This window comes from Bombus pyrosoma, linkage group LG1 (genome assembly GCF_014825855.1).
Source record: "Bombus pyrosoma isolate SC7728 linkage group LG1, ASM1482585v1, whole genome shotgun sequence".
NCBI classification, from domain to species: domain Eukaryota; kingdom Metazoa; phylum Arthropoda; class Insecta; order Hymenoptera; family Apidae; genus Bombus; species Bombus pyrosoma.
In genome coordinates, this window is record NC_057770.1 from 1,440,878 (window position 1) to 1,468,317 (window position 27,440).

The following is a 27,440-nucleotide window of genomic DNA, read 5'->3' on the forward strand; positions in this document are numbered from 1 at the left end:
TTTCCAAAAAGATAATTTTATGTCTGAATTCGTTTCTACTAGTATCGCTCGTGTAAACACAATGAATGCGATGTTGCTATAAAAATATATCTTTAATGAAAGATAAAACGACTGTTTCTTCGATTGATTCGATCTAGTTTACGAAATATTAAATTTTTCTTTTTCTTATGGAATTTCTTACTGTATTTATTTAGAAACATGCACTATAAAAGAGAAATTGAGTTACTATCTCACACGATATACATACTGACTATTCGTATTTGGGTATTATGTACATAAAATTAACTTCGCGGCGGTTGATTTTAGTCGATATACGTATGTATACATACATATATACGAGGGGTTGTATGTAAATAAGTACATACATAAATCTACGCGTATGTGTCAACGATATTTTGTTAGTTAATATGTATTATACATGCTAAACTCGTTTCAATGAAATAATAATCAAAGATACATTGATCGCATTGTCGTACAGTACGTACGCGATGATACTATTTAGCAGGCGATTGGAATAAAAAGATATACGCGTTCCGTAAGATTATATGCAAGGGATAACGCGAATTAAACTTTATAATACAGTTTAATTTCAAAGATTAAAAAATTTGTACAGTCTCAACAAATATCTTTCATCCGAGATTAAGAAATCGAAATGTGCTCGCTTCAACTCGGTAATCGGATCGTTATTTTACAAATGACAAGGATATATCTAGTTTCTTACGAAATTTCAACTAGCCTCGGTCCACCACGTAAACAATAGCTTTTCACAGTAATAATGTGTATTGCCTGTTGTATCGCGGTAATTAATTCATGGATAATAAATTTACCAAAATTACTATATCGAGGATTTAAAAGCTCGTGAAACTTAAAAAACATTTTCGATAGGAAGAGAAAGTAACTGGCAATGTTTGAGATTACGACCTTATGCTACAGAAGGAGGGAGTGTTATGTCGGGTTGCGATGTAACGCTATACATAATTTAATATAAATCCGACATATGTATTAATTCTAACTCAGACATGTCGAATCATTTGTTGATTTCGCGATCGTTATAGACATTGAAAAATAATGCAATCTTTTTTTGTATCATTTTTATAATTTTTTCCCTTTTTTCTTGCAAAAATGACGTAATGCTATATCGCGGAAGCGAAAACTATACTCTTTTTCGCATCCGATTATAAAATATATGAAGTCATTCATTCATCAGAGTCGTTCTATGTACAAGCTAAATGTACATAAGAATTTATAAATATATATTGCAATAAAAAAAGTAACCGTTTATACTGTGCACCAAAGGCCATGTCGTCGTATATTTTAAATCGCTTTCCATGCTTTAGCTAGTTGCCACTATAATTCTTGCGACCATTTCACACTAGGTACGCAACATTTTATTCGATAATGATCCTGCTCTTAAAATACGCATTAAATCAGTTGCAAACAGATATTGTGAAATAATTGGCGAATACACGACGGACAAGACGAAATCGTTAAGTTCGCGTGTCTCTGTAATATTCACGATATAATTATACATACTACAGACCCAAGTTGTCAATACGCTAATTGTTACATAAAAACATTGCCATATTTCAGCACTTCATATAGAAACTTACATAATCATTGCATATATGACTCCTATACCTTTTCAAAGATACGACGCAAACGAATGAACAATCAACTATTTTCGTATATAAATGTCAATCTTACGTAAAGACTGAACATTATCCTATATAATTAATCCTGATTAACAAATAACTTTATCATAGCATACTGTTTTATATTCAAAATGTTATACGAAATTAATAAATTACCAGTTACCTCAACGCAATCTCTCTTTATCTTTCCTGCAAGTTTATGGACTACGGGTACAGCATTGCCATTTATCTAGCAGAAACACGCGAGTATGTTTTAGTTCGAAACAAAGATAAAAAGACTGTCACTCTGACTCTTCCTCTCCCCTCGTTCGCCGAGGAAAAAGAAAATTAGTTAAAAAAAAGAAAAAAAAAAAAAAAAAAAGGAAACGGAATGGAATATACGAAAAGAAAGAAAGAGATGAACAACGATGGAAAGGAAAGGAAGGAAATATTCTCGATAAAAAGGAGTATTTGTTTCCACGTCTATCGAAGAAAGATATAGATTCGATCAATGAACAATGTTAACGGCATAAAGTTAAAATGCAATTTAGACAATATACCGTACACATCTACAAGACCGCGAGATATTATGTTATAATAGACATAATATAGGAATTGGATTTCCGTTTAAAAAAAAATCATGCTAGAAATATACTTTACAAAAGCAAAAAAGGAAAAATAGGAGAACGACGAACAAAGAGCATAGGAAAATAAGATGTGTAAGTTATGCGTTGAATATGTATAATCAATACCTGCTTTACGTAGTAAACTTAGAAAAAGAAAAATTATAAACACCGTACAGGATATATTAAGCAATACCCGCGTTATTATCGATATAATAAATACCGTTATGTTTGCAAATAAACACAAGAGGCATATGTTTATTATGTGGAACTTGGGTATTGATTATACTAAAATATTTAGTTATATGCAAGAAATATTTGATTAATCTTAACCGTTGTAACAGTATTAAAATATTTGCGATTTTCCTTCAGTGTAATTTGTCGTTCAGTTAATAATAATAATGATAATAATAAAAAGCAAGTTTTAATGAAATGCCAAAAAATATCTAATAACGTTCAACTATCGAGAAGGATTGGCATCAGTTAGTAGAAGTTCCAGAGTTGTATATCTCCCACATTTTAAATGAGCTAGTCGATTTAAATGCTGATTGAGCGTATTTGCAGCAATCGGTCGACAAGGTGCGACACAGGGTGGAGTTTCACCAATTATTTCGATGATGTTTGTTATGAAAGATGACCAATCCGAAGACGAAGGATCATCCGTGGTATATAATTTTTCTGCTTGTTCAAACATCGAAGCAATTACAGATACACCAAACTAAACAGAAAAGCGTACAAATGTAGAAACCGATGTACAAAGAAATGCGGAAACTTAAAAGGTTCAACAGTAAGATTAATAAACAAACCTTGTTTGTCAGTGCAAAAGCTAAACTGTTGTTCTTGATTGGTTGATTAGCGGAATCAGACAGCGATCGAGCTAGTCGAAGTATTGTACCGAAATTGTGTACGGTATCGAACCAACGTTGGAATTCCGAATGCAGACTCATCAATAGATGGGAATCTCTACGTCCTATCATAGCTAATCCTCGAAATATCACATTCCATATTTCTTCTAACTGATTGCGATGTTCCGTTACATTCAAATATGGGAAAAACCTCAGTAACAGCGTCTGTGGTAAACAATGATATTCGAACGATAGAGACATTGTTTCAAGAACGAGAAAAACAAGTTTCTCCCTTTTCCTTGTTTTTAAATTTTCCTACTTTTTTTTTTAACAGCATAATATTTCATTCTTAACTCTCACTTACCTTTCCTTTTCGAATACTTAGCATGCTTGGTAATTTATCATCTTGTATTAACTGGAGAAAAGCTGATAACATCATATTTATTAAATCTGTACTGCTTTTCTTATGATTATTTGCTTCGTTCTCGCCTTCTTGATTTTGTTGTTGTTCGTTAAGCAGAGCCAAAGGATTGTGTAGATCTTCTAGTCTCAATTGGATTATATATAACTGAAATTATAATGGTTCATGTAATTATAATGCTTGCAGATAACAAAATAGAACGTTTGCTAATTAAACGGACGAGAGAAAAAGCTAATACCCTTTCAATTTCCAGTAACAATTGTCTTGTCCGTTTCGTATCTTTTTGCTGTATTTGAGTAGTTAATTGAGGATCACTATTCGGTACAACATCCATGTCAATGACTTTTCGCGGTGCAATAACACTGGCGAACTGTAATTTTCCCAAAGAATTTTCAAACTGTGCCGGTATATATATGGGCCTTGAAAGCACATGTGGTTGTTCTCGATCCCTGGAAATAAACGTAATAACGGCGGTGATAAAGAGATCAGGTGAAAACCCCGAAATTGGAAAAAACAAGAAGAAACAAAGCGAGAGAGAGAGAGAGAGAGAGAGAGAGAGAGAAAGGGAAACAATGAAATAGAAGAAAAAGATTCACCTGGAATCTCTATGATAACTATTATTATTGTTATTGTTGTGTTGTTTTTTATCTTTTTGTTCTTGATTTATACTCTGTCTGTTTCTTCTATCGCAGAAAACGATATAGTAATAATCGTCGACATATGGCTCGTTTGTGTTAAGTTGCAATAATTGAATATTAATTAACCACTGTTTCTCTCGACTACTCATGAGACCGGCGTATTCATCGTATTCTCCCGAACCTATCACACCATTTATTCCTTGACAGTGATGATTATAATGATATTGTCGCTGATTATTTCGATCATGGTTACGATGATACTGGTTATTTTTAAAAAATGGTTGATGATTTCCTTGTTGTTCCCCATGATGGAAAACTCTATTTTGATTTCTTTGATTTCCAGAATGCGAAAAAGAATGTTGCTGTTGCTGATGACCAGCCTGATTGCTAGAGAAAGGAGGTATTATGCTATGGTCGGCTCGTAAAAACGGAGGAGGACATAAATTCGAAAGCGGTGCTTGCTGCAAAAATACGATAGATTTTAGTAAAGAAAGAAGACTTTACTTACGAAGCTTTTCTTAAAACATTTACGTCGAAGTAACTGTCAAGTAAACGATAAAACTTACTGGTGGGAAATTATTGCAAAACGAATTATGAATTGGTTGCCTCTGAGCAGTATGTGGGAGCATCAAATGTGCCGCTAAAGGATATCTTAATACATTTCCAGTTTGATCTATGGAAATAAATGCGTTGGTTTTAGAAGAAAACGACATGTATTCGTGTTTGTATTTTCCGGATTCGTCTGTGTTAAAATTTAATCACTGCGAAAATGTACTTACTGGGTATTAATCTAGGGTGCTGTAGAAACTGAGGATGAGGAAATCTCACGTTTGGTGGTAAAACAACAGGATGCGGAGGTGGTATACCTAACCCTGGCGGGAAGCGCGGTGGCGCAGATAAAGATTCAAACAAAAGCGATCCATCGGATTTCTGTTGTTGTTGTTGTTGATGTTGTTGCTGCTGCGTCTGAACAGGTTTATTTAATCTAGGTGGTGGCCTGTTTGCGATTAATCCCTTTTCTAGTTGTTCAACGGTGCAAACATTGGTTAATGGGGATGATAAGCTTAATGGTGGTCGAAGTTTAGGAAGGGATAAGTTGGAAGGACAATCCCATACTCCAGGGCGTGGAATGATACCTTCTTTCTCATCTAGTACCAAGTGGGATAAATTATCTTCAATATCTGTATCAGTTACATTCTGTAACAATAATCACATCACCGAATAAGTATAGTTAGTTTGCCATTCTGTATAGACATTCTTTGTAAGAAAAAGATAACGCGCAGAAGTATTTACTTTTTTGTCCAAAGTAGTTTGATGATGAGGACGACTGGATTCTGTAATTTCTGCAAGTTTTTCATGGTCTTTCTCCCAATCGCCAATAGTGGCTTCAGAACCAAACGTTTCGTCGTTTAGAGCATCATATTCTTCCTCTTCTCCCAGATCATCTTCCTCGAATGGACACCCAAGACCATCCTCTAAACTGTTATTCTGTATAAATGAGAGAAAACAAAATAAATAAAATAAAATAAACTAGAAAGACACGTTACTATGTAACTATGTAAGTTATCGTGGATAAAAATCAATTCTTTCGAGGGCGAGATAGACAAAATTTCGATAGGATAATGAGATAAAGGTACGCGAGTAGTAGGAAACTATTCAATGATCATTCGTTTTCCTGGCATTGCTGAAACTATAGGCATAGGAGTCGTCGAACGGAAAATTAGAACGAAACAAAGTAGAAGAAAAATTAGGACAATAATAATTAAGGCGAAGACGGTAGTGTTAATGACCTTTGAAAGGATCAAACATTGGTGAGGTTAAGCGACGTACCTCCATAACGACTCAAGGAGGTACTGATATCTACTACGTACTTTAGAAACGATATACGTACGCATAAAGAAATAATACGCGAATTCAAAATATTAGAAATTTGATAAATAGACTTTGTCGATTCATATATTGTAAATAAGATACTGGCTATCGAGGAACTACACGAACACTGTTCGATTCTTTTTACTCCGGGGAAACCACGACGCGATTCTTAGTGAAAAAGTCGTGCACAATCTCGTACTTTCGTCGCGCTGTTTTCCACTCTTTTCAAATAGAGTTGGGAATATATGGTTCATCCAACAGAAAAAGGTTTACTTACTGCAAGCGACGTATCAAAACCGAAAAAGAAGTCTGCCATTTGTTGAAATTAAATGTGCAAAATGACATGTTCTGACCAAACGTCAAGCGATACGAAATGCATCAGCTGTCATGGCGGTCATACTATATAAATTCACAGCTGTATCCTAGATGTCGCGGTCGTTCCTAGAAAAGCTATAGAATATTTACTATTTCGTGACTAGAAGCTAAAACTAGACCAATGGGAAGATCGTATCAAATTTTGTGTGTTTTCTCGCTTGAATCAGCTGAAATAGGAACGTATCGCAACGCGAGTAGTGGCCATAATCGCCATCAAGAATGCGAAGGATATCGAGGCGCCCCTAGACTACGCGTGCATACGGTATTTATTACGCTAGTTATTTGTGCTCGATCATTTGCTTTCAATAATTCGAATAATAACTTGAATGACACAAAAAAGGGGAGAATTATATTAAAAAAGACGAATGAATTGAATGTGCATTTTTATTGCCATCAAGTCTTTTTAAATCGTGCTAATATTCTTTAAATTTCTTCATCCTAATTTAAACGTTGAACGATGATCCACGCGTTAAAGAACATTAAGTCTAATCGCTTAATTGGCAGACTGTGCAAGCTCGATACTCCGTATACCCGGAAAATTTGAAATATAATAGGGTAACGTGTATGCTCATATGCACCTTCGGGCTCGGGATATAGGAGTGGGCGCGCTTGCATTTGCGCGTGCGTGTGCGCCTGTGTTTGCACTCGTGCGAAACGTTAGCGGTGAACGCCGAACGTTATCCAAGAGCGCGCGCGTTATCGAGCTCGAAAACGAAATCGCAATTACTTAAGTAAGTAGATGCGATGCAAGGTATCGCCAGGTTTAAACGCTGCTAGTGACATGACAGTCGTCCAACGTGGCTAGACTGCTGGCTCTTAACGACGCCAGACTCAAGGAACTGTGATTCAAAGTATTCATGCCGTGAGGATCCTCGCAATGCAGGTACAATCGTGAACTAACGGACTTGTGACAGTCGGGGCACAGACGTTTCTTCTTTTTGTCGCGTCTCTTCAAGATATCGTACGCGCACCTGTAAATGACACGGGTGCGGTCTAAATTAGTGAGAACGACTCGAACGAAAGGGAAGAAGGAAATTTACGTTTTCGATTTCGCTTCACCTGGCATGCAGTATATGAGAGCAAGGCAGCGCTTCCAAGGAATCGGCTTCGAGGCCGAAAGGCTCGTTACAGCCACCGCATCGCAATTCTAAATCTTCTTCCATCGCCGTGGCTAATCTCTCGTGATGAGCCTTCTGCTCTTCGTCTCCGAGAGAACCGTAAATTCGCGAGAGCCTCGATCTCACGGTTCTTACAAGGAACTACGTTCCGGAAAAAGGACGAGAACGATGGCATATGGTGGGACGAGGGTTGGAACGGGAGTAGAAAAAGACAGAAGCGAGTTGATCAGTGAAAAGTAAAAGACCGAAGAGACAAAGATGGTAGATCTCTTACCTTCGCACCGACCGACCCAGCTACTTCGAGCAGCCTGGTGTTGAATTCGAGTGGACGACAGTTGCATATTTTGTGTTGGAGTCGAAGAGCCTCCAGACACCTCGCGGCACCGTCCATAGCTTCCATTTGACAGAGTCGATCTCCGGTCGCTGCCGCGGAACCCATCGCGCTCTCGTACTGTCGGAATGCTTTCTACGACCGATTCGATACGTAACACGCAACTACGTGTACCTATTCCGTTCGTTTACGTGGCAACGATAATTCGTTCTTTCGCTTTTCATACATTTTGCATGTACTTACATTTATGTCGGATTTTTTCCTATAAATATCTCCCATTATTCGTATACTTCTGGCGTAGCTGGCCTGATCTCCAGAAACAAGGGACAATCGCGTTGCCTCCTACGAGATAAAGAGTGAAAATTAGAAGCGTATATCGGATAGATAGATACACGGACGGTTGTGGATCGAAGAAGGTCAGGAAGATCAAGTTTTACCGCCTACCGAACAATAATCGTGGGCGTCGCCGAGTTCTCCTTTTTTTCGAAGCGCCGCTGCCATTTGAAGGAGAGCCGCCCTATGATGTCGGGAGTTTAAGTCGCCTAGCTGCAAACTTCTCGATAGGTCGTACGCTCTAGCCGCGTACCTGGCGCTCTTGTCGGCGTCGTGTAATCTGCAGAACAGCTCTGACAATCCCACGTATACCTGCGAATCGATAAATACGAGGTACATAGAGACGCACGCACGTACAGACACACCAACATCTTGCGTCGTAGCTATCGAATTTCCAATCGCTTACTTGTAATTCCAACGACGGATCCTGAATCGAGTGAGCAATTTTGTGAGCTCTCTGAAAAGCTTCCAAAGCTTTGCAAAATCCTGCTAATTCCAAGTGAACTCTGCCTACGGTCAGATGAACCAATCCAGCAGTCGCGCACTGGTCGCATTCATTGTACAAGCTGCGAGGTAATGTACAGATAGAATAATATCGTTCGTATCCTCGTCGAGTCGACGAATCGATCAATGAGGGAAAAAACTCGAGAATCGAAAGAGATTCAAAGGATTACTTATGGCACTTATAGCGAATACCAAGAAAGAGATGGGTACCTATGTCTGGCATAATCCAAGGCTCTATCGAGCGCGCCCAATCTTTCGTGCGCTCTTGCCAGATTTAAGTACGCTTCTGCCCGCATGTTCGGCGAATCCAACTCCTCGGAAATGCACAACTGTTTGTGCCCGAAATCGATGCTATCTCTGAAAGTACATCAATGTGTACGATGAGGTATCGTTATCGCGCGTATCGTATCGTTATTGCTGTCGCTCTCGCGGCGATTCTACTCGATCAAGGTCGAGAGTTCCATTCGCGGAACGCGCAAGAGAAACGGAAGGAAGATCGTAAGTGGCGAGAGGTGGAAGTGGGCCGAATGCTCTTTTAGCGGAGAACGAGCGTAACGAGCATCCAAGAGCAATAGCGAACACTTTGGTTGGTTGGATGGCTGGTTTTTTTCTCGCATCTGGCTTCTGGCCCTTCGCCTCTCGCTTCCGGAGAGACCAACGAAACAGCTTGATTTCCATGTCAAGGATTTTCGAACGTTTTCGACGTATCGCGACGACTTACCAACTAAATACCGTCTCTTGCTTACAGACTCTCTATTAAGCTCTTTTCTCTTCCTGGTTTGTAGTTACAAGGCTGACATAAAGCTACAAGGCTGACAGTGCCTCTCCATAACGGTGAAGTGGGTTGAACAGCCTGGACAACGGGTGCCTTTCGGCGAAACAACCCGACTCGTTTCCCTCTTTTCATTCATCTTTCCTCCTCCTCGTCCGACTCTCGTTCTTCCTCCCTCTTCCCCTGTCGTCTCGTTTCCCACCCCCGTTTCCATTTACTTCGATATCGGTACTACTCGCTCGGAATGCAGAGCGTATTTCGGCTCGAATAACGTACAACGAAACGTTTCAACGAACAACGTTCGAAGCGTTCGAAGGAAGAAGAGAGACACTAGCGTTATAGAAGGTAGGTCGAAGCGTGGAAGGATTCCGTTCGATCTTTAAATACGTACCTATACTTGCCCCAATCCATATAGGCTTGATACAGATAGCCGAGAAGAGCGAACTTATCCTCTCGTTGCCTGATGTTCTTCAATGCACCCCTCCATTTGCGAACGGCTGCCTGCTGTTTGTGAGCGCGATACAGCTTCAAGCCTTGTTCCACCTGAAACAAGCGAAATCATCGCGGAATGCGGAAATTCGTATTCGTTTGGCGGAGTAGCGGTTATTCGCGGCTGCGCTCGCATCACCACCGGAAACAAAATCGTTCGCGTTACGCGTTCCGAGCTCCGTTTCGTTGTAGCGTCGCGCGTAACATCGCTAAGCTAAAGCGACGAGGGAGAAGGTCGTATCGATTCGGCCTTGAACTTCCTCCACCGGTGGTTTAAGATCCGCCGATCCCGTGTAACATAAATAGCGCACGGTCGACCTCGACGATACCGGAGGGAGCAAAGCGATCAGACTGCAACGCGGCAACGTGTAAACGCAGCGCGACTAACACGCTCGACGAGTTTAAGCGTTTTAAGCGTTTTTCCGATCAACCGGAAACCTTTTCCTTCCTGACTTATCTCTCCCCTTTCTCCGCTGTCACCTCTCTTTCCCTTCTCATCTCCTCTCTTCTCTTTGCTTCGCTTCGCCTCCGCTCTATGGCCATTGCAATCGCGCGATCGTTGGATACACGTCGCAAGGATGCGAGAACACGAATATACACGGATCGATTTTACGGCTAGCGTGACTGGCGATCACCGTCGCGTGTACCTCGTTCGCGTTCTCGACAATGACCGTGAGCGAGAGATTGGCAGAAGGGGCCGAAGGGACACGCAGATAGGAGGGAAAGGGGAGAAAAAAGAGGCGACGGTCGCGTGGCGGTCTCGAACAGCGATAAAAAGTCGCGGTCGCTCGGAGATAGAAAATTCGCGATGTTTTACCCGTCTCCGAGCCATGTGCTGGTCCAAGCGACGTCTGCAGCCTATCAGACATTCCCAGAGACCAGAGCCGGACCTGCCGTTCTGGTAATGGCCGTTTCCGTTCGAATTCTGATGACGATAGTCGTCTTCGGTGAATTCGCAGACGTCCAGCGGATGCCGCGACCCGTCCGGACTTCCCAGCAGAGCGGTTGCGGAGAGTTGATGACTGGCCGGTCCGCTGTAAATTTCCAGCAACGATTCAGAGCGTCGTTCAACTCGTCGAGCGTATCGTTGTTTTTCGATTCGCGGACCAAGCGTACGACCGCGTCGAGATCGAGGATCGTGCCTCTGTCACGCGGTTACCGGAGACAGTTTGGCGTCGTTCCAGCCATCGCGTCTCGATTTTCTTACCGCCAACGCCTATCTACGTTTCGGATCAACGTACCACTGCATTGCGACCCTTAGCCCTTTTTATCCTCCAGCTACTACTATCTCGAAACGCGATCGCGATTGCATCGTCGGCCGAACAAAGTCGACGTGCGAGCGTACGACGTATCTCATTGACGCGACGCGACGCGACGCTTCCCTACTGGTTGTAGCAGCTGCAGCAGCAACAACAATAACAACAACAACAACAACAACAACAGCAGTAGCAGCAACAATAACAGTTACGGCTACGGCGGTTGTCAGCGTTGAAGAAGCGCGCGTGTCCGATCGCGAAATTCCGTTTGCCAGCTTGAGACGAACGACCTGTGTGCTAGTCACCGTGGGCGAGGCACCTGTGACCTCTTTTCCTGACCTATATACCAACTTGCCGAGTACCGCCGCGGTACCGCGACAATTGCCCCTCCCCTCCCCTTCCGTTCCGTTTCCTTCCGCGTTTCGACTCTCCGGAGAGAAAGCCGAAACCTATTTCGAGCGAGCAAACGAACCGTTTACTCGTACTTGCCGTCCCAACGAGTTTTTCGCCCGGGTCGATACTTGCCCGAGGTAATCTCTCGAAGAGACAGATTCCCACGACATGATTGCTTTTGTTTTTCCTCGTTATTTCGTCCTTCGGTATGGGTGTTCCGATACTCTCAGACAACAAGAGCATATCAACTTCCCCCGTCGGCAGCGGCATTGCTCCGACGATGCTCTCGAAACGTCCCGAAACGGCACAACATATCCCTCTCGTTACATCGTACCGACGCTCGATGTGCCATCACGAGTGTACGTCTCGTCGCCTCGACTCTTTCGGTCTCGCGAGTCGTTCGGATCTCGATTCGACGAAACGTTCGAGGAAGGAAATCCGCGGCTGATCGGCGTCGGTGCCGATCAAACAGAAATTAGTGCGATGTTTTGAGGTAGCTTCTTTTAGCGACGCATCCGTTATACTTGAGTTTGGACGAGTTGTTTTTGCGTGTCGACGGAGTAAATTACATTCGCGCGATTCGGAAAAATAGAGTTTCTGCTTTCGCGAGTCTTTGTACTTGCGTTTAATTGAGCATCGCGCGAGAGAGCTTGCTTTCCGAGAGTTTGTCCAGAAGGAAATGAAAGAACTTTACGGTAACGACCAGAGAGAAAAGGATGGTTAGATGGAGGATAGAGAGAGAGAGAGAGAGAGAGAGAGGGAGAGAAAGAGAGGGGAGTGGAGAGGGGAGAGTGGTAAAGGGAAAGAACAGAGGAAAGGAAGAGAGATTGAAACGAGAAGAATTAGGCCACAGGGGTGGGTGGTAAGTATCGCGGAATGGGATGTATTCGACGAGTGCCAGGAATCGAGCTACGCGTAAAGGGACCGACTATCAAGCGGTGAATAATTAACGTTCTGGAAATTTATTTTCAATTCGATTATCTTCGTACTGCCCGATCGACCGTATCTTTCCCATCGAGCGATATCTCGGAAAGTCACGACTCTCGCGCTTTACTATACTATATACTTGACTCTTTGTGTTTCGCACGCCTCGAGCGTTCCGCGTCTTATTCCCCCTTCTATTCAAACTGATTATCGTTAAACGCATAACATCCTATAATCTTTAATGTAGTAACGAGACATGTACATAGATAGATTGACGCGCGCCGCTGATCTTCGCGTACGTACTCGCGTCTGAGTGTTTGTGAGAACCGAAGCACGCGTTGTGTGTGTGTGTGTGTGTATGGGTGTATATAATATATATGTATGTATGTATGTATGTATGTATGTATAGATACGTAACAACTATTTGGTATCGAACACAATGGTACTAAAGATAAAGCTAGAACACGACCGAAAAGGTTCGGTCGTAACGCGTCGCGTTGTTAACTCGTTCGTTTCATTGTCCGAGAACGTCGCGTCGTGTCATTTGCTCGATCTCGATCGACGACGCGCGATGCGTCGCAACGAGCTACGTAATCGACACGGCGTATTTCTTTTACGATGATCAGGTTCTTTCGTTACAGTTTTCCTCAGGTGATTTTCTGATCATCGGTTCGTTCGTTCCTTTTCTTCATTTTTCGTCATCTTCGGTCCCGTCCTGCGAAGGCCGATCGAAAGTTGGTTGTACGCACGCACGCGCACTCACACACACACGCACATTCGACTCGAAACTTCAGACAGTCGAAATGGCAAAAGATTCGCGCGGGACCGAAGATTATTCGTCTTATTCGCGGCGATCGACGCTGCGACGCCTACCACGACGCAGTCACGAGTTTGATACCGATCGTCGTATCAAGGGAAAACTCAAAGCGGTTCTGGGTTAAAGCATCGAACGAAAGACTTCGAAACGAAGGAGCCGATTTGAGATCGTAACGGTAACCGTAATGGCGACCGAGATCGGTAGAGAGAAGGTAGCCGTCGACGGCGATTTTTAGCGCCGATTCGGGGACGAGGAGAACTTGGCTTTCGAATCTGCCGCTCGTTCCAAACCGAAAGGTCGTACACGTTCGGGATCGAAACGCGTCCTGTGGCGTTTCGGTTTCGTAAAATCGGTAAGCGGCAACGATCTCGCCCGGTTCAACACGGTCTCCAAATGTATCGTAGTCCGACACGGTCTTTCCCCGTGTTCCCGACCGAATCTCCCTCTTATTCTCCTTCGCGTTCCTTCTTCTGCTTTTTCCTCGTCGCTCGTCACACGCCACTCTCGCCACCTCTTCTTTCTTATTTCTCCCTCTCGTTGGCTCGACTCGTCTCGTGTCGTGTCGTCACGCAATCTCGAGAGATATCTGTTGGACGATCTCGAACAGCGCCGAGAGCGCGCGTCGCGCTTTACATCGACGTACGAGATGCTCCGAGGAGCTCGGAAACTCGGTCGAATCGTTCCGGATCACGACCGGATCCGTCGTTCGACCGTTCCCGAACCGTCGGGAAGATATCGTCCCCCTGTCGTTACCTCGTGTACGCGCTCGCCTCCTCGCGAAAATCAACCGGCAATGGTCGGGGTAGAACTGTCGCGCCCGAGCCGCAGCAGCCCGCAACACACGACCCGACCGATTCTCTCTTCTCCTTCCCAACCACCTCTCACCCCTTCGCAAACCCCTCGCAAACTCCTCGCAAAACCCCTCTTCTCTTCTCTCTCCTCTCTCCTCTCTCTCTCTTCTTCCACCCCCGGCCTGTCCTCTCTTCTCCTCTCCTCTTCTCTCCTCTCAACCCCTCGGCTTCCTATCCGCTTCTCTCCAACACACCCCGCCGTTGCTCACCTCACCTCGCCTCGCCCCTCTGCCACGCTTTCCAACACCACCCTACCCTCTTCGCCTCGCCACCCTCGCACTGTGCTCTCGCTTTTCTCCTCACCTCCTGCCGCATCGCCCTGCCACGTTTTACCTCGCCTCTCCTTTCCACCGATCATTGCCATTCCCTCCTGCAACCCCCTGTTCTATTCTGTCCTCTTTCTCTTCCTCTACACGGCTACATATGCACACACACATGCACACACATATACTAATGCGCGATGGAGCACACGGGAACGGAATCTCTTCCGTATCCGGCAACGGCCCATCCCTACGTGCTTTCCGTACTTCCACCTTCGTTGTAGCTACCAACAATTCCTATCCGACCTTCCCCTCTCGTAACTAGAGATTCGTCGCGCGTTTCGACGGTTCACCGAATCGACCTTTCATTCGATTCCTTTCTTGGGATACGCGGACGGATCGAACCGTCGTGAATCGCACGAAAAATCTGCTTCTGCCCGCTCGAAGAAAGGAGCCGAAACAAACGAATGAGAAAATATGAAATCGAGTGCGCGCGCGCGCGCCAATCTTCCAACTTGACCCGCGTTTTCCTAAAAATGGGCGAGGCATTGCCCTTTCCTGAACTTTCAGCTTTGCCGGATGAGATATCCCAGCCAACCGAATCCTGAAAGGAGAAGAGAGTGACCCGTTTTTCGTCTCGCTTCTCCCATCCGGATCGTTTGCCTTGCGCGCGATTCTCCCTCTTCGTTTTCGACACGATCGTCTCCGAGTCGTTCCGAGATTTCACGAGAACCGTGGCGTTCACGGGGGTGCGATACAGCACTACCACCCCTGCTACGCGTGTCAAACTTTCTCTTCGTGCTTAGCTACTTAACTATCCACATATAAACACACACGCACACACACACACACACACACGTGTTACCTCGTTTCGGATACGCGCCTCTACACGCGTCCGCGTCGGACGCCCTTACCCGCCACGATCATCGAAATCACGCGTCGTTCTCACTGATCGTATTGGATCGATAGCGAATCGACCGGGAAAATTAAGATTTTCGTGTTCTCGCGAAACGGACAAATTTTTTCAGACAATCGGTCGTTGGCCTATCGTCGAGAACGCGACGAAATCGAGACGCTCTTCTCCCTTGTCTCGTCCGCTGTGAATCGTTACGATACCTCGCGATCCTGTTTTATAAAATGTCGCCTGTAACTCGCGCGGTCCCTTGCCGCGATGTCGTTTCGCTATCTAGGTAAAGAGGTTACCGGTTCAAGGTCGATCCTAGTCATTCGTAGAATGTAGCTAGCGCGTTCGTGTTCGCTGCGTCGCTCTCGCCACCGACTCCAAAGTTTCCGTTTCTTTTCCTCTTTCTCGACCTTCAAACGGTCGATCGTTCGTTCTCGTCGATTCTTTTGCTTCTATTCGATTACACGCGAATTAATTTCTCGTTGTTGGTTTCGAGTAGTCCTCTGGACTCTGAAGAGGCTTTATTCGTTCGATACGCTCAAAGTAGTTCGAGGGGAGGAGAAAGTCGATCGCATCCGTCGCGTCGCCTCGAGTCGTCTCGCGATGTTTATACCGTGTTAACGGTAACCTGCACTTTGAATTCGAAGCGGGGTCAAAGTGTGGTAATTTCAGTCGACGTTTCGATCGACGAGGAGAGTCGATAATGGGGCACGCGGAACGAAATTTGAGAAAGTTGGATCGAGTTGGAGGCGAGCGTGTTCCGCGCGACTATAAAACAACGTCGAGTAGCGGAGATTTCGGCGTTGCGACGCCGATCGCGAACAGGAGGATGGATCGTCGAGAGGAAAGCGACGATGGAGGCAGCGATTGGCGACGCGAGAACGAGTTCGGATGGAAAATGGAAAGATTCGAAACGCGGTATCGGCGGTTAAACCACACCCCGATGTGACGAGATTTGACCAGCCATTAGATGCGAGTAGGGAAAGAGAAGAGGCGGGACGATGCTGCTCGATCCCGGAGAATTTACACGGTCTCTAATTGGTCCGTTTCTCGTCGAAAATAATCCATCTGGGTGTAACCAGCTGCTAAACGTAGCTCGTAAAGTGTTCGAACGATGTTGGCTAGGCGTGTGGGTTTTGGCGGTCGTAGAACGTGGTCCGATGCGTACGCGCGAGTGCGAGTGCGAGTGCGAGTGCGAGCGTGAACGCGAACGTAGCCGCTTACGATCGGCCGCTACGAGAGTCGACGAGAGAAAAGCTTTCGGGCGGCATTCGCGCACGTTTCAGGGCCACCCGCCGGATCCCGGTAAGCCCGCCGCGCCGCTTCCATCTTTACACGGACTTTGCTTACGTCTTTACCTCGTCAAAATTTCCTATCGTCTCGACTTCGACGACGCGTTCGCTTCTTTCGTTCACTTGCGTATTCTCGCGTTTCCATTTGCCCGAGAATCGGACGATTCGAACGACCTAGTGACCGCTAGGCCGATCGAACGACCGATCGATCGATCGTTCGATAGATAGATAGGTAGATTGTCGATGAAAACGGGAATGGAAGCCGGAACGTGGCCGTTGCTCGCGACGATCGCGATCGTTTCTCGCGACACGTGGTGCTCGACGTGAGAATCCGATCGTATCGCGAGTTACAGTTTTGCGGTGGCAAAAGTGGAGAGGCGTGTTTCGAGGAACGACGTCTCGTCGGATAGAACGAAAGGGAAAGGAAGAGGTGGGAAGGGAGGAGGAGAAAGAAGCGAAAGAAGAAGAGAAAGAAAGGGAGAAAGAACGCGTGAGCAAAAGCTTCGTATCGACGTGCTTCGCGAGAAACGATGACTCTCGTGACAGACACGGTGTCTTACGCGTGTCAACCGGTCGGTAGACAGTCTTACGACGACGTTTACCGTCACCATCACCTCCAACTTCGACATCATCATCATCATCATCACCTTCATCGTTACTATCACCATCGGCATCACTATCATTATTATCATCATCACCACCATCATCGCCGGCGACGAGGAGCGTACACATCCACGGATGATCCATCGATCGAGTGCCTGCAAGGATACCTGTCCGTGGGAAACGTGGACGAAGAAACGAGAAATCGAGTGGTGGAAACAGCCGAAACTGACTCCGCGTTAGGATCGGCCAGCTCTGACTGTTATCGGTACGATAATCGCATCGTGTTCACCGATTCGAGTTCGACGATTGTCGTTCCCTCTTCCCTTCTGCCATCTTTTTTTCTTTCCTTTCTTTCGAGATTCGAGCGAAACTCACAGCGTAGCATCGCTCGTCGTTATAATTCGAGATTAAGCGCGTCGACGGTTTTATCGCGTGTCAAACCATTTTCACCTCGTATTTCGCGTTCCGTTTAACCGCGTTTACCATCTTGAATCTATCGTCGTACCGACGATGCTCCCCTGGCTCTCGTGTTGTCAACCACCTGGAACGATTCCAATTGGGAACAACGTTCTCCGTGAAACGCGGTCCGGTCTCGTCTATCGAGCAGCGTGACGCGTCGATATTTCCTAATTATTCGACTCGTTCCCTCGCTTGTAAAAGCCAAGTAAGAAGAAAGAAAGAAAGAAAGAAAGAAAGAAAGGAAGGAAGGAAGGAAGGAACGAAGGAAGAAGGAAGGAAGGAAGGAAGGAAGGAAGGAAGAAAGAAGGCAAGATAGAAACGAAAAGAATAAAAGTTTATGATGGGTCGACAGGTCGCGAGCATCGCGGTACGCGGTGGACTCGGACGACGCGTCGTCCGTTGTATCGGTGGATGCTTCGGCCGATCTCGAGTCCGGTTCCGTCGAGGCCGAGGAGAGCAACGAGGGTAACGAGTCGAACGAACCGATCGAACCCAACGAATCGAACGAAAGAAGCAACGAGTCGAACGAGAACGAGCACGTGCCTCATCCTCACGTGGCACTGGACACCGCTGACACCACCGCCTCGACGCACGGACCACGTCGTTGTCTGCTCTGGGCTTGCAAAGCCTGCAAGAAGAAGACTGTGACCGTCGATCGAAGAAAAGCTGCTACTTTGCGGGAAAGAAGGCGTTTGAGAAAGGTTAGCCGAAATAGAATACGTTCGAATAGAATACGAGAATCGCGTGCCGGATCGATCTCCTCTCCGATCGATAGGTCTGCGTTTCAGGTGAACGAGGCGTTCGAAGTTTTGAAAAGGAGGACGAGCAACAATCCCAATCAACGATTACCGAAAGTAGAAATTCTACGGAACGCGATCGAGTACATCGAAGGTTTGGAAGCGTTGTTGCAGAGCAACAGATCCTCCGTAGCTCAGGGTCGCGGTTCGACTAACGATACGCCGGTAAGTATCGAAGGAGCCGATCGATCGCGCCTTAAAGATTTTTTCTTAAAGCTTACTACTCACGACTACGTAGGTTGCGTTCCTCGCATCGGTTTTCAAATCGGCCGAAACTACTCGTATTTCGTATTTGGTCGAAACAGAGAGAACGAATTCGACCGAATAATTTTTCAAGAACGAGCACAGTCGACCACGTGTCGTACACGTGTTCGTGACGCACTCGCACGAACGTTAAGTTTCGCGCTTAGACATCTTTTTGCGACATCCGGAACGATAAAATAATCGTTGGTGCGTCGTATCTTGTTTATACTTTTCCACGTAGTTTTAATCCATTTAACAACGAATTGGCAAGATACGGCGACCAGGAAACCGAACAGGCAGCCTGATTAAGTTTAACAAGTTACGAATAAAACAACCTGACTGGTTGGGCGAAAAGCGCGCAAACTGTCGCGTCGTAGCTCGTTGCACGGTCTTTGAAACGCAGACCCAACGAGCCAACTACTTCGGGATTCTTCTCGAGGGGATTATACAATGAAATATATTTTCCTGGTATTTCGTATCGTGCAAACCGGTCGTCTCGTATCCTCGCTAAATATAAGCTCGATTCTGCGCATCGATTCGTGCCGCACGTTAGCGCACGCTTTTCTTCCATTCCACATGAAACGAAAGTTACTTTTGCGCTCCGCTCGAGACCCAATGAAAAATCATCCTAACCATCGTAGTAAACACAATAGGTGTAATATACGAGAGGACTGAAAATGACAGGATACGAGCGTGAGACGAACGAACGATCGAACCAACGGGTACTTGAAACGATCGTATAGAAGATGAAAAGTGTCGTTGTACAGGTTGCGAAGAAAGAGAGAAACAGTTAAGAAGTTCGTAGCGTGTAAATTAGGCAGCGAACGATCGTCGATCGTGACCTGTTTTCGTGCTTTCGAAAGACTTAGAGATAAAAGCTTAGAGATAAATTCGAGATTTTATATGCTCGAGAAATTCTACTTTAAAAAGAAGACAACTTGTATCGACCTCCGACATCGAGGACGCGAAGCCATCTTCCAGAGCAAACATCGTGCTTATTTAAAGCAGCCGTTTCACACGCGAGCACCAGGCGGTTAACGTATCCTACTTTACGATAAAAGCTCCTCGATTTCACTTTGCGTTTCATCTCAACGCGCATCCCGTCGCGTCGTGTTGTGTCGTTCGTCACCAGTTTCATCGCGTTCACCTCTCCCAAAAAGTCGCAGTCGTTCTCTCTCCCGTTGTCCAAACTCGTATCGCCGAAAAAGTTGCTCGCGTTTCTTTTCCTTCTATCCTTGGTTTCCATCGTGGTCGCGTTAAAAAATAATCTGAAAAACGTATTTCCCTCTTCGCAGAAATATATTCCCGCAGCAAGTACACCTAGCTTCGTTGATAGCAGCTTCTCGTAACGAGCTACGAACGCGCGTCGATAAACGTACGAACGTACTTATGTACTTACGTTCTTGCGTACTTACGTACGTACGTACGTACACGCGTACGCACGCATATACGCACTCGCGATACCAAGCGATGGACAGTGCAGCGACGAACTGCCTTTACTCTAAGAATAGTTGGCCGCGACGACGCATATAGATACGCCGAAACAGATAAAATGTATACATGGCGTTTAGCGTTTGACAGAGAGCGGAGAAACATGTTCACCGGCGACTTATTCGACGAAATTTTACCTTTCTTTTCGATTGTTCGTGATCATCGGTAATTTGCGTTCGTCGAACTTGCCCCGAACTTCGTTCAACGTTTTCCGTTCCTCGATCTTTAAGAGCCGCTACATGGCCAGCTGGTCATTCGTAGCTGACATTCGATATTCGTACGATGAGATCGAACGTTTCTTAAGTAGACGCGTATTTCGCCATTTTATCGTAATTCGCTATCGTCGCTAAAAGCGATAATCGCAACAGCTGGCTTCGTTATTTGCAGGGTGCAACTTCCCCGCGATACGTGACGGAAAGGCTGAGACAGTTCTCGGACCCTCTGGCGAGGTTTCAACCCATCAACGGTGAGTGAGATTCTATCCACGAAACGGTAATTTTCGTTCGCGACGCCACGTTGAAACGCTGAAACGTTGAAACGCTAAAGCACGTGGAAAGGGAGGAGGAAGCGACTATTAAGGAGCGTGCGACCCATCGACCGGCTTCTCTAGTTTGCGCTCAACGATTCCAAAATGGTAGATCGTGCGTGTTATACCGGTATTTTTAAGTAGATTAATGCTTGACACGAGACGGAGCATTAAGCAGATCGGTATTAATGAGTTTTGTCACCCTTGAGTGACACTCCGTTTCTATTCGGTTACACTCGCTGCTATAGATAGCCCACCCGTGAGTTTCCGAGGAGATGCAACGTCCTCCCGTTCCTACAGTCCGATACAGTCGACCGCTCGCGTCTCGCTCGCGTCTCCCTCGCGGGTCGCGTTACTCGCGACAGTCTACAAGCCACGCGCCACGCGTCATGGTTCACGGTGCATCGTGCATCCTACACCCTACTTACTTACACCTCCAGCCGGCAACGAAATCGAGAAATACACGCGCGCTCTTCCATACATCCTCCTCGGCTGCTATCGTTCGATGCTCAACCCCGTTTCCTAGCTATTTTCGCGTCCGATATTCTACCAGATTTCCCTGTTTTTCCGACCTGCCGAATACACGGCGGAATTAATTGGCCCAGATTCCCAAAATAGACCACCGGTCTCATCTCCGCTTTCGCGCAAATCTGCGCTACGCGAATCTCCTCGCGAACAAATCGAACGGAAACTGTTTGTCTCGAGGCATCGCGTTCGAGAACGACAAAATCGGGGATATTCGCGTGCGTATCTACTTATGCCAATTCGATGGCGCCGTCGGCTAAACGAATCCCTTTGCCAGCCAAAAAGAGCAGCTCGCGCAACCCTGCTATTTCGATCGTTGAAATAACTCGAGATTAATTAGCGTTAATGAATATCTGACTATTGCGTACCGTGAAACATAATTCAAGTCACCGGGAAGAAGAATGCGTTCGTTTGCTCGAAGACGAGTCGCAAGATCGGCGAACGTACGAGCAAACGAGCACCCGTATACACGCGTACATGAAATCATGTCTTGTATTTAGTGTCGAATCGCGAGATTCCTTCGTCACGGTCTTTTTCGCCCTTCTTTCCACCGTCGTAGTAACGATGACTTGCAACAGTTCGGAAGAAACAGGTGACGATGGAAGGAGCAAGACACGGAGAGAAGGAAATGGTGGCAGTTGAATTTCGTGGCACGAGTTTCTCGTTAAACGAAACAGTCTATAATTCACGATCACACCGCGACGCATTCGCCAAGTCGCAGTCGTCCACGAACCAAGGAAAAAAGAGCTGCGAGCTCCTCGGTAGGAATAGGCATCGTTGCAACGACGAGAAACAAGTTCCCCTCTGTGAACGCGAAGGGTACCGATGCCAAGAGATTTATCGAACCGTATCCCACTAATGCGGATCCTGATTATTTCGATCAATGTCCCAAGATTCCGTTACGCTACGTAACAAATCATATTTCACAACTTTTAACCGAACCAGTTTCCAACATTTCACGAAATTTCTAATATTCTTTGGAAGCTCACACTCACTTTGGGAGATCGTCGTACCACTGCCGTCATTTTTTTCTCGTTAGTCGCTATTACGATACGATCGCGTCACCGCGCTGAAACGCGAAATGCGAAACGCGCGGGTACATACATTTTCTTCCGATCGATCTGTGCTGATAACCGCGAATCGCCATACATAGCGCACACAAGTAGTCTCAGTCTGTAAGCAACTACGTTACCGATTTGGTGGATCGTCGAACGATAAGAAAATTCAAGTCGCCTCAAAGTGCCATATATTGCCACGGTACATTAGTATGACGCATCGTCGCCGGACCATCCTTTTGCCAACGGAACGGTCGTTTAAGTGCGGCGGAAGCTGCGTCCAAAATACATACTTTGCCACATCCAGAATTCTCTCGAAAATTTCCTTGGCCCCGCTTGTTTCGCGCTTTTCTCTACTCTCCTTTCACATTTTCCACCCAACTTCTACATCTTGTCTCGCTGTCGCCCATCAGCGTCTTTCGTTTTCCCTTCCAAACTACGCGTCTGTCTCTTGCCCTTGCCGATTTTCATTCCCAGTTATTCCTTTATTCTTCGATATTTGCCGCTTCTACCGTTTCCTTGTTTTTTCTTATGCTAGTTCGGCGAAAGCAACTTCATTCGACGTATGCGCTAGTGCACGATGCGATCCAAAGCGTTGCGATTGAAAACAAAGAGCGTCTTTACCGAGGGACGTTCAATGTTCGCGAAGGGCTTCTGACGTCGTTGTCGCGTTTCTCGCTAATGGGACCAAGTGAAAGGTTCCTTGTGTTTCTCTTTAGCGTCGAAAAAACACAAGCGACGGTTCGGGTCGCCGCGGCGTAATGGTAAGGACGAATCCAGCGAACTGCGAGCGAATCGGTGCTCTTTGAAGACCGTCGGGGATGTAATTAAGCCGTTTCGCTTTCAGCTTTCACACAACTTTTCCTTCTCTTTTTCTGATCGGTACATCCTCATCGGTATACCGCGATCGCTAAATAACTCATCTGGACAATATTCGCGCGCACCTACCCGATTAAAGTCGCGTCGAAAACATCGGAAGCCGCTTTCAACGAGGGGATCTCATTTTTGACTCAGTTTTCTCCAATAACGCGTAATTATACCGTTAATAATATCGGTCACGTGCGTCGTCACGTGCGGTTGTTACGTTCGATGTTTGCGTAGGCTTACGGTTAATTCGATTAACTCGCAAACCGAAAGCTTCGACTCTTAGCAATCTTGCGAGCATGTTTATAAGATAAGGAAGCGTTAAATAATAATTTGTGCAAAGTGATCAGCGACAAAGTGATTTGAGTGATTAGCGCCGGTTCGTTTGTGTCTTTCGACAGGATTCGAGGGAACGGTGGAACCGCAATCGTCCCAGCTCAGTGGAAGCAGCTTGGATCGCCTCAACATGATCGTCCAGAGCATCAACGGACCGACTCACGGGGCCACCGACACGCTTCGATATCCTTCGCAGCAGTGACACACAACGGTGTGTTACAGATACAGGTGTTCCAAAGGAATCATCGATCTTTCTCAATTCACTGTTCCTGGAACCACCGTTGAACGCATCATCGTGTGGATATATCAAGTTCCTAAAATGCATCGGCTTAAACGTATGCTCCTCTCTGTAATATCGCTCAACGATCGTTTTATTCGAGATAGTTTCGTTAACAAACGAGTTCTTTCAAATGAAATATTTACATACGCGCTATCCTTCAACTATTTTCTGCCGATCGTGTAATTGAATCGTAATCGAAATAACTTATCTGCATCGCTTCGATTCGATTTTATCCGATACAGCGACGGCGCGTACTATTAATTATCTCTCTGTATATAAATATACATGTATACGTATATATATAAGCACGTGTATGCAGACAACACATATACATATTCATATACATACATAAATATATTGATACATTCAAATTTATAAATTCGCACTATAATAAAATATATCGGGATACGTTAAACTAAATATCGCAAAAGATATGCGCGCTCTTGTTTAAGCTGCCTCCATATTTTATCGTGTCTTATTTATTATACTTTCCCTTCTGTTTCGTGCACATCATCCATTCAATTTATCGTTGCATTTTTTTATCGATGACCACGCAATCATTGCAATATTGTAGCCAACGATTATAGAAGCGTCCGAAACATTTATCGACTCTTGGCGTTTCGAATGGTAAGCGGGAAACCAAAAAACGGCTATTCTCCTCCACACTCAACCGAAGACACGCACGTGCATCGGCTTTGCAACTACTAAATACATAAATATATGTACACATATGTAAGTACTTACATAGTAGGAAGACAGACGTTGCTCACGCTCGATTTCGTTCGGATGACGACGAAGTGCAACCGTAAACGTAAACACGGTCTATGTATTATATAGACACGTATCCCTCTTGGCTTCATCTCGCTTTCTTTCTTTCAACGATATGGTTCTTCGCCCAAGGAGACAGCTTGAGTCTTACTCGATTTATGAATGCGCCTTTGAAAACCAACGGTCGGCACGACCAAAAGATCTAGCTCCGGAAACCAGAGACTACTTTTAACCAGATAAATTGGGAGTCTTCGAAAATCTAGACTATCAACGTGTTCCCTCTGTCGCGATATCGGCACGTATTCAAAACATCCTGTAAAACGCGTCCCTCGAGGCACGCATCTACACATCTGTCCTCTCCTTCTTTGGTATTCCCCCTTGTTTTCCCATGAACGGAAACTTTAAAGACTACCGCCACACATTATCGTGCTGTGCCATACCGTACCGAGACACCATTCTGCTCAGACAAGAATCTTTCAGATTTTTCTCTTCTTCTACCATTTCCTCCTCAAATCCCAAACTCATAAAATCATACGCCATCTGCCGCATGCTCTCTCATCAAAAATTTCCATTCCATTTCGATTGTCCCTCGTAACAGAATGTTTCCTTTCCCGTCAATTGTCATACATTTTTGAAACGCCTGTAATATAGGAAAAATAATAAAATACAATTTTACAAGGACTACAAACTCATTTTGAATTTTAACCTTTGGTAACAATGAATCTCTGTAATTAAGAGAAAAGAGAGAAAACATTGGGGTACTGGGGTTACCCAACATTAGCCGAAAATATCCATGTCGCGGGAGTAAGAATAGTTGAGGACGACATAAATATTTTTGGAGTTACTGACCCGTCAAAACTCTCCGTACTTTGAGCAAAGCGTATATCTTCCAAATGTCTCTTTGAATACTAGTCGCTCCTCCGTCGAAACTGAAGGAATTACAACAAGCGGCGCGGAAACGGTAAAGTGATACAACAATCGCGATAGAAAACATATGCCTCTGTCATGGCGGAACATACTTACATACATCTCTGACGAAATTCGCACTATGCATAAAATTAACTGCAGTGACACGAGCTTCTTGCAAATTCTAATTTACCGTTAACGAAATAAACGTACTGTATATTTTACTCGAGGACACAATTCGCGTACATCTACCGTGATACGACATCGTGATAAGTAGTCGATACTCTTGTCGCCATCTGACGATAAGAAAACAAGCATCGATTCTCGAAACGTAGATTTCGAGGCACAGGCTCAGACTCGATGTACTGCAATTTTTTTATCATCCGGTTGTACGCACAGGTGTGATAACTCCTCTGGATGAGGTGAGTCAGGCTCTTATCAACCGGAAAATGTTTCTCAAATAAAGCGTTTCAATCGATTTGTTAGTTTTCATCGTGCGGCGCGACCTTACGTCTGCAATTTGCAACACTACCGTGTCTGCAACTGAACTCTACTCTATTATGTAAATCTACATCTATTTCAACAATATTTTTTTGTATCACACAAAATATTGTATTTATACTCTAAATGAATTACGAAAAGTTATGGAAAGTACTTTAGTTTATATTCTTTACCTCCAGTGTATACAGTTAATGTTTCCATCGAAGGATGGCGTTAAATGCAAGAATCTAGCAAGTCGATTGCAGCGCTATGACAGTTTCCAGCTTTTCAGATCTGCGTATACGACCGTGATTCAGGGGCTGGAGCTACGTAACCACTTTCGTAATAATATTTTCGTAATAATAAGGTATAAAACAGGACATTTTGCGAATGAAATACAGAATTCTATATTTTCTCAACATATATTGTACACCAACCATATTATGATACAACTGATTGGAACCTATTATGTTTCTTAATGTTTTCCAATTTTAATGCATTCCGACTGCTGATATTTCCCGACATTTTTGAAACTATTAATTTAATAAGATTTTAATAATGCAATAATAATTTCTAAATGAAACCCATATACGCTCAATATGCAAATAGACTAGCTATAATTAAAAGAAAAATGGTGAAAATTTTTCAAATTTTCAAGCATAATATATTAGCCAAAGAGTTGTAGGATGTAGAAATGTATTATTTATTATGTAAATTTCCTTTAATATTTGAAATGAAGAAAGCTAAATCAGGACTTATTTTCATTTGGATAATAGAGTAACATAATGTAATAAATATGGCATAAAAACGTATGTTAATTAAAGTAAATAAAGTTAATAAAGCGGTAAAAGGTTTAATCGGTAAAAGAATGGCTGTGAAAGTAGGCATTACATAGTAGATAAGTAGACACCTGTTACGGAACTATTTGGCACCTAATCTAATACACGTTTAATTTTTTCGATCGCCGACAAACTAGAACGTCCCACTGCACCGCGGTTTATCCAGCGAATTTCGGTTAGTGTAGACGAGGCGGATAGTTCGCAATATTACTGTAAGTTTGAAAGTATATAGAAATTCAATATACACGTCATAATTTAATTTTATTCAATAAAACTGATTAATAGATAGAAAGTATAAAGGTAATAATTTTTAATTCAAAATAGAATATTTTAGGTCGGAAAATTTTAACTATATCTTATACATATGTATATGTAAGTATTTATACATAATAATATGTATTATTTTCTTATTTATATGCTATTCGTATGTTAATTTTCACTAACTATTGTTATTTATATTTGTGTAATATTTATTTACTGTAACTATGTGAATGATTTACTCTATGTTTATACCTTACTATATTATATTACTAATCGTTAATGCTATCATTATAATTAATGCTATATCGGTAACATTGCGATTATAACTTATTATTTGCATAAATGTCACAAGGTGTTA

General features: G+C 44.2%; 3 protein-coding genes across 7 annotated transcripts; 1 reads left to right on the plus strand and 2 right to left on the minus strand.

Annotated features, from left to right (window-relative positions):
• Window positions 1-564: 564 nt before the first annotated feature.
• Window positions 565-6,443, minus strand: LOC122565975 (protein PAT1 homolog 1). The gene is made up of 9 exons (XM_043722603.1): window positions 6,308-6,443; window positions 5,452-5,646; window positions 4,938-5,355; window positions 4,725-4,831; window positions 4,117-4,619; window positions 3,759-3,969; window positions 3,464-3,667; window positions 3,061-3,324; window positions 565-2,972 (listed from the first exon to the last, which is right to left on the minus strand). The coding sequence occupies exons 1-9, from the start codon at window positions 6,344-6,346 to the stop codon at window positions 2,715-2,717; spliced, it is 2,199 nt and encodes a 732-aa protein (XP_043578538.1). The 5' UTR covers window positions 6,347-6,443; the 3' UTR covers window positions 565-2,714.
• Window positions 6,444-6,771: 328 nt separating this feature from the next.
• LOC122566062 (43 kDa receptor-associated protein of the synapse homolog) lies at window positions 6,772-25,776 on the minus strand. Of its 3 annotated transcripts, none has more exons than XM_043722784.1 (11): window positions 25,620-25,775; window positions 24,573-25,236; window positions 10,770-10,986; window positions 9,855-10,006; window positions 8,902-9,048; window positions 8,594-8,753; window positions 8,299-8,499; window positions 8,098-8,196; window positions 7,798-7,989; window positions 7,465-7,664; window positions 6,772-7,376 (listed from the first exon to the last, which is right to left on the minus strand). In XM_043722784.1, the coding sequence occupies exons 2-11, from the start codon at window positions 24,686-24,688 to the stop codon at window positions 7,169-7,171; spliced, it is 1,692 nt and encodes a 563-aa protein (XP_043578719.1). In that variant the 5' UTR covers window positions 24,689-25,236; window positions 25,620-25,775; the 3' UTR covers window positions 6,772-7,168. The 3 variants fall into 3 exon arrangements, with proteins under 3 accessions (XP_043578719.1, XP_043578727.1, XP_043578733.1); XM_043722798.1 differs by having other exon boundaries at window positions 7,235-7,376; window positions 7,446-7,664; window positions 25,620-25,776; XM_043722792.1 differs by lacking the exons at window positions 24,573-25,236; window positions 25,620-25,775 and adding an exon at window positions 11,734-12,459.
• Window positions 16,337-24,288, plus strand: LOC122566079 (myogenic-determination protein). Of its 3 annotated transcripts, none has more exons than XR_006316388.1 (5): window positions 16,337-17,517; window positions 18,064-18,412; window positions 18,487-18,673; window positions 20,630-20,708; window positions 23,614-23,676. XR_006316388.1 is itself a non-coding variant. In XM_043722811.1 (5 exons), exons 1-5 carry the CDS (start codon window positions 17,180-17,182, stop codon window positions 23,748-23,750), a joined length of 1,077 nt encoding a protein of 358 aa, XP_043578746.1. In that variant the 5' UTR covers window positions 16,444-17,179; the 3' UTR covers window positions 23,751-24,288. The 3 variants fall into 3 exon arrangements, 2 of the variants coding, with proteins under 2 accessions (XP_043578756.1, XP_043578746.1); XM_043722811.1 differs by having other exon boundaries at window positions 16,444-17,517; window positions 18,500-18,673; window positions 23,614-24,288; XM_043722821.1 differs by lacking the exon at window positions 18,487-18,673 and having other exon boundaries at window positions 16,338-17,517; window positions 23,614-24,288.
• Window positions 25,777-27,440: the final 1,664 nt, after the last annotated feature.

What these genes read in the sequence shown, in the direction of transcription:
- LOC122565975 (XM_043722603.1), bottom strand. Translation starts at nt 6,346, where the DNA reads ATGGCAGACTTCTTTTTCGGTTTTGATACGTCGCTTGCA. An exon ending in AAACTACTTTGGACAAAAAA is followed by an intron (nt 5,356 to 5,451) that starts GTAAATACTTCT and finishes TTATTGTTACAG; the next exon opens with AATGTAACTGATACAGATAT. An exon ending in AGTTATCATAGAGATTCCAG is followed by an intron (nt 3,970 to 4,116) that starts GTGAATCTTTTT and finishes GTTTATTTCCAG; the next exon opens with GGATCGAGAACAACCACATG.
- LOC122566079 (XM_043722811.1), top strand. Translation starts at nt 17,180, where the DNA reads ATGACTCTCGTGACAGACACGGTGTCTTACGCGTGTCAACCGGTCGGT. An exon ending in GCCAGCTCTGACTGTTATCG is followed by an intron (nt 17,518 to 18,063) that starts GTACGATAATCG and finishes ATGGGTCGACAG; the next exon opens with GTCGCGAGCATCGCGGTACG. An exon ending in GTTCGACTAACGATACGCCG is followed by an intron (nt 18,674 to 20,629) that starts GTAAGTATCGAA and finishes CGTTATTTGCAG; the next exon opens with GGTGCAACTTCCCCGCGATA.
- LOC122566062 (XM_043722784.1), bottom strand. Translation starts at nt 24,688, where the DNA reads ATGAAGCCAAGAGGGATACGTGTCTATATAATACATAGACCGTGTTTA. An exon ending in GGAAAAAATCCGACATAAAT is followed by an intron (nt 7,990 to 8,097) that starts GTAAGTACATGC and finishes AATCGGTCGTAG; the next exon opens with AAAGCATTCCGACAGTACGA. An exon ending in CTGGGTCGGTCGGTGCGAAG is followed by an intron (nt 7,665 to 7,797) that starts GTAAGAGATCTA and finishes TCCGGAACGTAG; the next exon opens with TTCCTTGTAAGAACCGTGAG.